Here is a 12,148-nt window from a genome sequence, read left to right as displayed (position 1 = left end):
AATTTTGGTTCTGCCTCGAGTAACATGGCTAAAGCCTTAGCGCTCTTTTGGGGTCTTAAATTGGCTCTCACTATTGATGCTAAAAGATTGGTCATTGAGGGGGATTCTAAGCTAATCATTGAGGCGACTAAAGGTGTTTCTGGGATCAACCGGATGATTTGCAACATTCTCAAGGACATATGGTCTATGATTGTTTGGCTGGAAGAATTTCACATTCAACATATTTATAGAGAGGGCAATTCGGTGGCGGACTCCCTCGCTGCGGCAAGCCTTGAGATGAAAGGCATGAGGTGCTGGAGACACTTGGCTTCGCTTTCTGTTAAACAGAAATCCCTCGTAGGGAGAGATCAAAATTACCTTTCCAACCAATGAATTGCTATGGTTTATGCTACGAGTGGATATACTGGTCTATCTGGGGGATCATGATGAAGGTGAGAAATTCAAATTTGAAGTGGGCGGGTTTTGCCAAGGTGGCCAACGGTGGTCCCCATGCTCTTCACCGCTTTGACCTGGCGATGACGTGTTTGGCCACCTACACTTGTAACACCGACGGTTTGCAGTTGCATCTTTTAATCATTATTACGATAGACCATAGCAAGTACAATAATTATTGCTTTAACTAGAGTTCAAGATTTTTCCAAAATGAAGTTGTTAGCAAGTTGGCAGAGGAGATAAGAGGTGTCCTTTCGCATGCTTTTTGGAGCTAGCGAGTACTTGCCTTGGGAAGCACCATAAATGATAATTATTGTCGTTTTTATTACACTTCATCTAAAATTTTGTCGGCCATTCTTGCTCTTCATGCTGGTTTCTCTCTCTGCAAGTCCATATTCAGTTCGACGCTACTTACCAACATCACTCTGGAGGAAACTGATATGGGCGGGGATTTAGTCCGAGTTGAGACGGACATTATTGATGAGAGCATTCACAACAACCCTTGTGTGTGGATGTATGTCAAAGAAGGGAGCATTGTTCCGTTCATGGAAGCCATGACTGGGTTTGATGAAAGTCTTTCTATGCAGTTTGTTAATAGTTGGAACGACAAGAGAGTCGTCATGGGCGATCTCTTTTGAAATTAATGAGGATGTCATTGCCCAGGCTATAGTTCTGTCTATCGAAGGAAGGAAATGGAAAAAGGCTAGTAGGGTCACTAACGAAACCAACATGAACAGATTCTTCAAAAAGGGTGAGGAGCCTGTTAAGCTACGGGGGGGCTTCAACAAAGATTGTCTTCCTTATCCGTGGGACTAGGTGTGTAAAACTGTCATGAAGTATTTTACTCTTGAAGGGAGATATGGGGCTTTCTATTACTACCACTTCCCGTTGCTTAATCATTTCTGTAACCATGATATTATTTCATTTCCCTTCTTTTTACTACATGCTTTGGAGTCCATTGTTAAGGATGTTAGGCAATGTATGAGTTAGGACAACAATTTCACTATCTTTCACTAGGGTTTAATGTTTCATCTCTACAATTTCCACCGGGCCCTCTGTTCGCCCAAGCCTATCTCTGTTCAGCCTACCCCCTCCTACCCGAGCCCCTCTGTTGAGCCTGCTAGTACTAAAAAGGGAAATAAGAAGACCTCAGAAAAGCCCATTACCCTGTCAATCCCCTGGCCACACCCCCCTCATTTCCCCTCCTAAAATTGGGGAAAAAAACAAATGTAACCATTCTGCTGCCAAAGTTGCCTCCAAAAAACCCAAAAATGATCCCAAGGTCCTTTTAGTTGAGTCTAATGCAAAAGATGGTCTAACCCCTCGTAGGTTCAATAGATTTGCTAGTAAACCCCATATGAAACAACTTGTTGTGAGAAAAAACTATGCCAAAGATGATATGGAAAACCCAAAGAAGGAGGACAGTGATAAGGCCGAGAATGACATGGAGGACGTAGAGGTTTCCGAGTCTTCTAAGCTTGACACTAATGTTCCTGACTCTAAGACCTTGCAAGAAGAAAGTAAAAACACCTCCCCTTTATCTGCTACTCTGCCCCCATGATAAGGGTAAACATATCTATGAGGAGGATGGGAGGAAGTCTAAGGGCTTTCAGATTGCTATTAATGGAGGTGAAAAGGAGGAGGTTGTTCAATGTGCGGGATGTAAAGCTATTTCTGAGGAACTGAACAGTGTGAAAAAGAAGTTGGACTCTCTGGATATGCAGGTCAACAGAATTGTGAAATTTGCCCTGAAGGTCATGTATTCCTCAGCCACTACTCTATGTCTACTGCATCAGGACAAAGAGAACCAGGGAGGCTTGGGAGGCGACACCACAAAGGATCTGTTTGAGTTCCTTGCTGATGATTGGACCGGTCTCCTACTTTCCCAGCACATGGTGGCTGGAAAAAATGAATAATGGGTGTTTTTGATAGTTAAGATAAGTATTGGCTGAGACTCTGTCGTTTGGCTACTGGCTGTGTGTTGTTAATGCTCTCTTTGAGGCTTGTTGTGTAATCCGGGTCAGCCCCCTTGTTTTGGCTGCTTTATTATCAAAAACATTTATTTCAATACTACAATATCATTCTAAAATGATTGTTTAAGTAGTTTAAGTAATTAACTTTTATATAAATAATTTATTTTCCCTTACAAATTGCAGGTCTGCAATTTTCACCATTAAAGGTAGAAGCAAGGTCTCTTGCAAGTAAATGAAAAAATCTCTTGCTCATATTAAACTAAAAACTGAAGAAGTTACAAACATCAATGCAAATTTACTCAATTACAATAAGCATATCTGTAATCACATATACCCGTTAGCTATCAATTGGGAGGAAGTTCAATATCAATATCAACAACTACTACTTTACCTTCTTCCAAGTTAGCTATACCCACACGCCATCAAACAACTCACTATGTTTCATGTGTTGCAACCTTACCAGCTGATAATAATAATGGTTGAAGACAAGAATTAGAATCCATTAAGTTTCTCAGAGATTCCTATAGCCTTACCAGACTTTTAAAGAATCGTGGCAGTGCTGGATCCCCAGAAGAAGGTAACCATACCCACACCCATATAATCAAAGTTGGGTTTCAGCAGCACTTTTTCTTGCAGAATAATGTCAGGAATATGGAGTTTGCACGCCAAATGTTTGACAAAATGTCTCAACGAGATGTTAGCACCTGGACTTCGTTAATCACAGGATATGCTCACAATCGACATTATGAAGAAGCTCTGCAGCTAATTGAACAAATGCATAGCGAAGGCGTATTACCCAGTAAGTTTACTTTCGCTAGCGTTTTAAAAGCATGTGCGGAGTTGACGGATTTGGAATGCGGTAAAGAGATTCAGGATCAGATTAGGAAGATGGAGATTGAGATTGATGTTGCTGTGGAGAAAGCACTTATTGATTTGCATGCAAAATTTGCTAACACTAAAGACGTGCGACAAATATATGACAAAATGTTTCATCGAGATTAGTTTCCTTGGAATGCCATGACTGCAGGGTATTTTGGGAACGGCAATCTCGAATAGGCTCAGAAGCTTTTTTATGAGATTCCAAAAAAATGTGTCATGGAATGCCATGACTGCAGGGTAGTCACCAGAATAGGATGAATGAACAGGCGCTGAAATTTGTATTTCCGATACGGAGTGCAGGTATTAGGATGGATTAGAGTACAGTTTATGCATAACAATTGGAGTCTGTTCTGCAGGGGGAGATTTAGGAAAGGGAAAGCAAGTTCATGGTCATGTTTTCAGAACTGGGTTTGATTTGAATGGTGTTGTTGGTAATGCTCTTTTTAACATTTATTCCAAATGCAGGAATGTAGTTGCTGCACGCCATGTGTTTGACAGAATGACAAACCACAGATTTGGATTGCCAAACGGGATGGCTTTTGGATTTGTTCCTAGTGAAGCATAAAAAATTTATTCAGGTGAATCCATAGCTAATACTATGTCATGGACTGCTATGATCTCTGGATATGCACAGGATGATCAGGGTGAGAAGGTTGTGAAGCTCTTTCGGAGAATGCTTAGAGAAGGGGTTAAGGTAGACTTATTCTCTTATGCGAGCACCTCAAATGCTTGTGCAAGCATTGGAATTCTGGAACAAAGGAAGCAAGTGCATCCACACATTATCAAAAGTGGAAATGAGATGGCTGCCTTTGTTGGGAGTTCTCTTGTTGACATGTATGCAAAATGTGGATCTTCTTGGTCGTTCTGGGTGCCTGGATAAGGCAGAGGAATTTATCAAAAAATTACAGTTGAAACCAAATGGAGCTAGTTGGAGTGCTTTGCTCGGTGCTTGCAGGATGCATGGAAATATAGAAATGGGAAAACGGGCAGCAGAATGTCTTCTTGACTTGAGATCACAAGATACAAGGTTGTATATTGAGTCGTCACTATATTCTGCTATCAAACATATATTCCACTGCAGGGAGATATTCTGATGCAGCCAAAGTTAGGAAAATAATGGAATTTAGAAACTTAAAGAAAAAACCTGGGTGCAGCTGGATTGAGGTCAGAGAAAAGGTTCATTCGTTTACTATTGGAGATAGATCACATCCTCAAAGAGAAGAGATTTACACAGTCTTCGAGAAATTGTACGCAGAAATGAATCAAGTAGGATGTTTCCCTGACAAAAACTTTGTGTTGCACGATGTGGAGGAAAAGCAGAAGTAGTTTCTTCTCAGCCACTATAGTGAAAAGCTAGTAATTGGTTTTGGACTCATCAGCACACCTTCAGGATCAACCTTACGAATTGCCAAAAATCTCTCTTTCATTTCTAAGCTAGTTTGCCGAGAAATAGTTCTCAGGGATAACCATCGTTTTTCATCATTTTAAGGATGGGAAATGTTCCTGTGGAGATCATTGCTGATACTAGGCATGGAGCAACAGTTAAAAGCTTTATATTGGCTATTGGGCTTAAAAGGAAGGAGTGGCATGAAGGAGTGACATGATATTGATTTTTATGATTGTATTTAACTGCTAAAGGATTTTCTATTGGAAATGTACAATGAAGAGTTTAATGTCCAAAGTAGATAGAGTAATGGACAGTAAAAATAAGGTGATAAATAAACAAATCCTGAAACATATTACCACTTGAAAAATTGAAAATAATAATAATAAACATATTTAATTCATGTCTATTAACATCAATTTGTTAGAGACAATAACATTAATTTGTTAGAAGAACACATAAGTGGGTGAAAGCCTCCGCAACTCTCTCCTCTTCTCCCATCACAAGTACTCCTTTGTCCACTCCTCCGATCTCTTCGCTTCTGTCTGACCATAAGTTTACCCATGATTGTGTGTGACCTGAAATGCTATTATGGATTCTGGAATGTTCGGTGAAGAGAGCTGTCCATACCCATTTGCCCTTCTCCAACTCCATCGGATCATACTCCCACATAGGTGTTTTAAGCTCCCTATTTTCTGTACTATATGCCAACTGCAATACAGTTTCTGGGGATTCACAAGCCAGAACAAAACATAGAAGGATGCAGCAAGCAATGGACGGGCATTTGAGGGATGGGTTGGAGTTTATTTTCTGGTTAGCAAAGGAGTCAACGACAGAGAGATTAGGAAAGGAATTTACAAAGGAGTCTACAATTGTGGCCGCATCAGGGACCGCCCGCATGCATACTATCATTTCTTCTTTTGGCCATTTCTGCAAGTCCTATGCACATCAATATATTAGCGAATGCACAATCAATTGAAAATAAATAGATTTCTATTATTACCTGCATGCTTTGAATGCAACCTTCAACACCTGATCTGCTGATTGCTTGGAGTTCCACTTTTCTCAATCTTTCCATGCTCTCCAAACTTCCTATACCTGCCTCCTCCCACCTCGTATGTGCTTTCAGTGTCTCTAATGCTTTACAATGTTCCAAACCTTGTATTTTCTTAACTCCATAGCAGCCTTCAAGTACAAATTCACGGAGAAAACCTAATTGTGCAAAACTGGGAATCACATCTAACTTGGGGCACCCTCTCAGAACTATGCTCTCGAGTGTATTTGGTAGGACTTGTATATCCTTTAGATGCCTATTATCACCAAGTGAGAGCCACTCGAGAGGTGAGTCTTCAGAGATGGAGATCTTGGACACTTCAGTTGACTCTAGATATATCCCCTTCAAACAAGTAAACAACCCTGCCCCAAGATCCAATTCCCTGATTGGACAATGTCTTATATGCAGTGCTTGAAGATTAATTAGCTGCCCAACTGATTTTGGTAAGTGTTTCACTCCTAAACCATCTATCCTTAAATTCCTTAAGAGATTAAGGCCCCCCAGCGACTCAGGTAAATATTCCAGTTTGCGACAATTATAAATTTCGAGAGAAGTCAAGGAAGACATGTCTCCAATAGATGTCGGCAGGCCTGTCAACGATATACTTGCGATCCATATGTTTTGCAACTTACTCAGTTGACCGATGTTCACTGGTAGCTCTCTTAACCTGTTTAGGGATAAAGTGAGCTCTGTCAAGGAGGCCTGATTTGTAATGTGATGAGGCAACTCTTCTAATTGGTCGCAACCTTGGATCTTCAAATACTCTAGTCTTGTCATGTTTTCTAGAATGTCCGACTCTAAGGTGAGATTAAAACAGCAATCTAATGAGAGGTATTGTAGGAGTGTGAGCTCCTTAAAGGAGACTGGCAACCTCCTCAATTTCCTGCAATTGGACAAATTAATATGCCTCAGGTTTTTCAAGTCACCGAAACTGCTAGGTAGTGATGATAGCCCTGAACAAAATTCTAACTCCAGGTATTCCAGTGATTGAAGAAGACAAAATTCTTTTGGCAGACTCCTCACATTCTTGTTATACTTCATGACTATCTTTTTCAAATGTCCGAGACATCCTATTGACTTTGGAAATCCTTGGAATTCTGAGCATCCAGTAACAACCAGCTCTCTTAACTGCACAGGAGCCTGCGAAAAATTCTCATTGAGAACGACTGAATCTGAACAATAATAAAAAATAGAAGTAAGGCTTCAAAATGTAGCTTGTTAAAATAAGATACTTACATTGCTGTCAGTCTCCCATAGTTCTTCTAAGTGATGTTCCCCTTGCCTTTTTTCATAGAGTTCTAAAACCCTCAAATTTTTTAATGAACTTAATGACTGAAGATTTCTCTGGTCAATGTCATGCCAGCGAAACCATGCCAGCTCTCTTGATAAATCACCAATTACTTGATTATAATAATTTCCTCTAACATGAAAAATTTTTAGTCCAAGCGAAGAGGGTTCCAGGCTATAATTTACTCCACCTGCCTTAACCAGAAGCTTTCCATCATGGGAACATCGAGGAAACTCCTCATTCTCGCTTGTGGATTCAGCTGTTGTGGTCATTATTCCTCGAATTGCAATTCCCTTTTAAATACAAACAAAAATGAAATCAAATATTGATGGAAACATTAAACTCCATGGAAACAATAATCAAAGAAACACAATTAGACAAAGAATAATATTAATCTTACCTGTACTTGATTACCAACATTAATAATTTGTTGGGGAGACCAGAGACGATAGGGTGACTGATGATTTGCAATTTCTCTTCCCAAATCGCGCAAGTGGTCATGCATTCTTATGCAGTCATCATCGGTTGCATCATCATTGAGCTCAACAAGACACTTACTTAAAAGTCGTTCCCAACTATGCTGACCATTCCATCCTGATCCATCCCAAGCTGCAATGGCTGAAGTTCTTTTCTCTCCAATAAAGAAACAAGCAATATCTAAGAATATCTGCTTCTCCTCATCATCTAGGGCATCATAACTAACTTTCAATCTCTCTTTGATATCTTTGGGTAAAATTCTAGAGATCTTTTGCAATTGACTTTCCCAATGATCTTTGTTGGAGATACCATATAGTTGTGCTCCGAAAACTTTTAGAGACAATGGTAATCCATGACAAACATTTAAGAATTTTTCAACCAAATCTTCAAATGCTTGGTGTGGAAAGGGCTGCAAGAAAGCATGCCAACAAAAGAGCTGCCTGGCATGAGGTCGATCCAATGCTTTCATTTTATAAATGGACGAGATGCCCCAACATCGAAGGACTTCAAATTCTCTTGAAGTGACTACAATCAAACTACCCCACCCAAGACTCTCCTTCTTGGGCACTAGAGCATCCAATTGATCTACACTATCCACATCATCCAGTATGATGAGCAACCGAATAGATCGCAAACGGCTGGCAAGAATGCTCTTTCCTTCTTCTACATTGTCAATTGATACTCCTTGGAGACCGAAGTCCTCTAGAAGCTTTTTCTGTTTCTTATGCAATTTACTTTTAGAAGCAGCATCTCTAACATCTACTAAAAAACTAGACTTGTCCATAATTCTATATTTATTATTATATATCTCTTTGGCAAGAGTGGTCTTGCCAGAACCACCCATGCCCCATATTCCTACAATTTGGACGTTGTTATGAGTCTCTGTGGATTGAAGTGTCGTCCTTTCAAAGTTCCTTAGAATTTCATCTAAACCAATTGGATGGTTGGCAACTACAAACGGCACATTTTTTACTACTTTCAAAACACAGCCAACAATTTTCCTCAACAGAGCTCCCTCATCACTAAACATATGCAACAACAGCAAAAAAAATAAAACTAACATCACTTGACATGTGTAACCAAAAAAAAGAAATAATAAACATAAAAATTGCAGAAGATAATTGATGAGAAAAGGGTAAGTGGTAGACAGAGTATTTAGTACTCACTCATCATTATGAATGATGCCACCGACATTATATGAAACATTGTTGAGTGCATTCTTCCATTCCTGAAGCTTTTCCAAGGTGTATCTACCCTTTTTTGTATGCCGGAAAAATGCCTCAGCATAAACTCCTTTTGCATATCTGACATCATCAGGCTGAACATGATAGAAAACAGGAACAATTTGGGTGCCTGTTTTGAGCATAAATGAAAGCTCTGCCAAACACCATGAGGATTGTGCATAATTCTTGGAAAATATAGCTATATGTAGCAAAGCACTGCTCATTGCCTCTTCTATTTCTATAGGCAAAAAATCCCCTAATTCGAGCTCTTCATTATCAAGAAAAACCCTCAATCCCATGCCAGTGAGGGTCTTGTAGAGAGTGGCTGCGAGTGTGTGTTTGACATCTGGGCCACGATGATTGATAAAAACATCGTAGGGCAGCTTTCTGTGTTGCATTAGAGTGGATCTAGCAGAAGTAGATGTAGATGGTACAACTTGGTCAAAAGCATTTGAATCAGATGGAGATGGTGCGATCTCTTGAAAAGCATTAGAATGGCGTCGAGTTGAACAGAGAGAAAGAAAGAAAGAACAACAATTAAAACAGGATGAAAACAGGCTTCCCACTGAGGGCGTAGTAGAAGTGGACGAAGATGCAACAATTTGTTCATTTTGAGGTTCGTGCTCAGTGATAAGAGTAGAAGTAGAGGTAGATGCCATGGAATGGATTTAAGCTTTGACAAAAAGATAATCTGGACTGGAATGAAAGAGGGGTGGTTGTTGGTGAGGAGGTGAAGGGCTAAAGCATTTTTAAGAGGAGAGCCTGTACTTTACATAGGAAATAGCGTGGAAGAAACGCAGAATAGTGCCGCCATAATCAGGTTTGAAACACCTAAATTTGACCAGTTTGAGTGGCAGTCATAATCAGGTTGTAATTTATGAAGACAATGGGGAGACCAGCGCAAAAGACAATCCTGTTCAGACAATGCTGAGTTGTCAGGCACGTGAAACGTCCTGCCCGATGTTGAGTTTTAGTATATTTTCACTTTATTTTTTAACTACTTTTTATTAAAATCTTTACAAAAGAATCTCTCTAAATTTATTTATTTTAAATTAAATATTAAAAAAATCCAAAAGGAAAAATATCTCTTTAAATTTTTTTGTTACAAGGATTAAGTAAGCTAATTAAGTAAATATAATCAATAAATATAAATTAATTTAGAGAAAATTATTGGTTGGTTTTAGGAATTAAATGTAAGAGGTAAGTGAATTAATTTCAAGAGTAATGATGAATATATATTGATCTTATATAAAATCTATTTGTATTATAATATAAAATTTCAGTGTTTTTAGTTTGGTGAACATGATAAAGTATGAACAATTTGTTTGATGAAAAAAAAATATGAACAATCTTAAAATTCTAAACAATTCAATAGTATTCTTTGGAACTAATATCTCATGGATCTAATTTGAGGCATGGATATGAACAATGACTCTTAGGAGTGAATTGAAAAAATAATAATAGAAATCTTTTCAACGATGGTGTAATTCGTATGTACCTTTATTGTAAGTTTTGTATTAAGAGGTAATTTGAGATTAGGAGGCGATAACTCTTGTTGGTTTTTTGCTCTTATTTTCCTCCTTACATATGCTTTACTTATGTTGTACCAAATGATAACCATTTGTATTGTTAGCCACTTACAACACTAAAATATTTCTCATGAAAAAATTAGATGCTCCTTGAAAAGAAAAGTAAAGTTTTATGAATATTTCATTTTTTAATTTTTTTTCAAAAAATGCAAAGAGATTACAATTAAAACACGGTCAATAGATTGTCAAGGAGAAAATAACAATTATTTCAATTACCGCCATGAGTATTAGATGCTCCTTGATGAACAAGTGATCTAAAGGACAAGGATGTGAAAGAATAAAATACCCCTTTAGGAGTTCTATAGCCATTTATGTCTTTTAGTATGAGTGGCTTTGTTGGCAACAATGCATAAAACTAAGGGGGGGAGAGGGGGAGGGAGAGGGGGAGGGGGCGAGGCGTGGGGGAGAATCAGTTTTCTCATAAACTCATCTCAACTCAAACACAGATTCAGATGTGATACTTAATAGTGAAAGCGTGAATCAACACCACATCAATAACACACATAACAACAAAAAATTTGGATGCACCAACAACATGGAAGGAGAGGAGCGACGAGCAGGAAATTCAAATTTCAAACATGGGGATGGCGGAATTCATGGGGATGGTGGTCTTTCTACAGTTGGAGCTAGTAATCATGCAGGTCCCCAGACTTCTCAAGGTACTGAGGGGGACAAGACGACAGTCAAATCGGTGGAAGATAAAGATTCCAAAACTGGGGACCCACATGATAGAGGTAAAGAAAAGAAATGGTCGGCTCTTTTTGGAACCAAGCCTTTGGTGCAATCTGGACTTCCGGAAGTTAAAAATCATTTTGATCCGGCTATAGGGGTTTTTGCTATATCTGTACCGGATAAGCTGGTTGATTTCATTGTGTCTGGCTTAGCTATGACCTTGGTTGGACGGTTTGCTGGTTTTAGACCTAACATCGATGTCGTGAGGAACTTTATAAGGAGAAAATGGGTTCTCAAAGGTCAAGTGGATGTGGCAGCTTTGCCTAGGGGTTTTTCCTCCTTTGCTTTAAATAATGAAGAAGATATGAATAAAGCACTCTGTGAAGGGTCGTGGATGTTTGGCAAGCCAACCTTGGCTTTACAGAAATGGGCTCCTAACCTTCCTTTGGATGATTCCTTTTTTGTGTCGACACCTGTGTGGACGCGTCTTCCTGGCCTTCCATTGGAGTTCTGGAATGAGGAGGTCTTTAAAGGGATTGTGAGATCATTTGGTGAACTTCTATCGATCGACCCGATGACTGCAGCTAAATCTAGGTTGGTTTTTGCTCCTATTTGTGTTAATGTTAATCAAATGACGGATATGCCTCAATATATTGAGATTTTGTCCAAATTGGGGAAATGGACCCAAGTGATTGAATATGAATCTCTCCCGTTTGTGTGTTTTCATTGTAAAAACTCGGGTCATTGGGCGAAATATGTCCATCCAAGAAGGGTAAGAATGGTAAAAATGATAGCAACTCGAAGCAGAAATGGCAAATGAAAGGAAAGAATGATGATCCACCCTCAGAGGTTGTCCCTGAGAAGGTAGTGACCGAGATGGAAAACGAGGAAAAGAAGGGTTTGAATAATAACAATGAAAAATTTATTTGTGCCTGTCTTAATAGTAAAAAAGAAAGTAATAAGGAGGAAGAGTATGGGACCGGAGAAAAGGTTCAAAAATCTGAATCAGAGGATTTGAAGGTTGGTCCTATCATCCAGGGTAAAGTTGATGAGTTTTCCTATGATGATGCTTCAGCTTCATCTAATAATAAAGAAAATGAGGAAGACTTTAATGAAGCGCAGGACTGTAATATTTTGGATACTGTGATGTTGTTGTTATTAACCAATGGAAGTCCTA

The 12,148-nt window shown here is 39.0% G+C and overlaps 2 protein-coding genes across 2 annotated transcripts; one reads left to right on the top strand and one right to left on the bottom strand.

Annotated features, from left to right (window-relative positions):
• Positions 1-3,056: 3,056 nt before the first annotated feature.
• LOC131033553 (putative pentatricopeptide repeat-containing protein At3g23330) lies at positions 3,057-3,849 on the top strand. The gene is made up of 3 exons (XM_057964782.1): positions 3,057-3,368; positions 3,521-3,584; positions 3,641-3,849. Exons 1-3 carry the CDS (start codon positions 3,057-3,059, stop codon positions 3,847-3,849), a joined length of 585 nt encoding a protein of 194 aa, XP_057820765.1.
• Positions 3,850-5,036: 1,187 nt separating this feature from the next.
• Positions 5,037-9,562, bottom strand: LOC131033582 (disease resistance protein RUN1). The gene is made up of 5 exons (XM_057964813.2): positions 8,654-9,562; positions 7,411-8,509; positions 6,959-7,303; positions 5,672-6,862; positions 5,037-5,598 (listed from the first exon to the last, which is right to left on the bottom strand). The coding sequence occupies exons 1-5, from the start codon at positions 9,367-9,369 to the stop codon at positions 5,107-5,109; spliced, it is 3,843 nt and encodes a 1,280-aa protein (XP_057820796.2). The 5' UTR covers positions 9,370-9,562; the 3' UTR covers positions 5,037-5,106.
• Between the last annotated feature and the right edge of the window lie 2,586 nt (positions 9,563-12,148).

This window comes from Cryptomeria japonica, chromosome 5, assembly GCF_030272615.1.
Source record: "Cryptomeria japonica chromosome 5, Sugi_1.0, whole genome shotgun sequence".
Lineage (NCBI taxonomy): Eukaryota > Viridiplantae > Streptophyta > Pinopsida > Cupressales > Cupressaceae > Cryptomeria > Cryptomeria japonica.
This window is presented reverse-complemented; position numbering and strand designations above follow the sequence as displayed.

Excerpts from the sequence above, each read along its gene's own strand:
- LOC131033553 (XM_057964782.1), top strand. The coding sequence starts at position 3,057 with ATGGAGTTTGCACGCCAAATGTTTGACAAAATGTCTCAACGAGATGTT. Across the intron at positions 3,369-3,520 it reads AATTTGCTAACACTAAAGAC|GGTAGTCACCAGAATAGGAT; the intron begins GTGCGACAAATA and ends CCATGACTGCAG. Across the intron at positions 3,585-3,640 it reads ATTTCCGATACGGAGTGCAG|GGGGAGATTTAGGAAAGGGA; the intron begins GTATTAGGATGG and ends TCTGTTCTGCAG.
- LOC131033582 (XM_057964813.2), bottom strand. The coding sequence starts at position 9,369 with ATGGCATCTACCTCTACTTCTACTCTTATCACTGAGCACGAACCTCAA. Across the intron at positions 8,510-8,653 it reads GGCATCATTCATAATGATGA|TGATGAGGGAGCTCTGTTGA; the intron begins GTGAGTACTAAA and ends GCATATGTTTAG. Across the intron at positions 6,863-6,958 it reads TATGGGAGACTGACAGCAAT|GCTCCTGTGCAGTTAAGAGA; the intron begins GTAAGTATCTTA and ends AATTTTTCGCAG.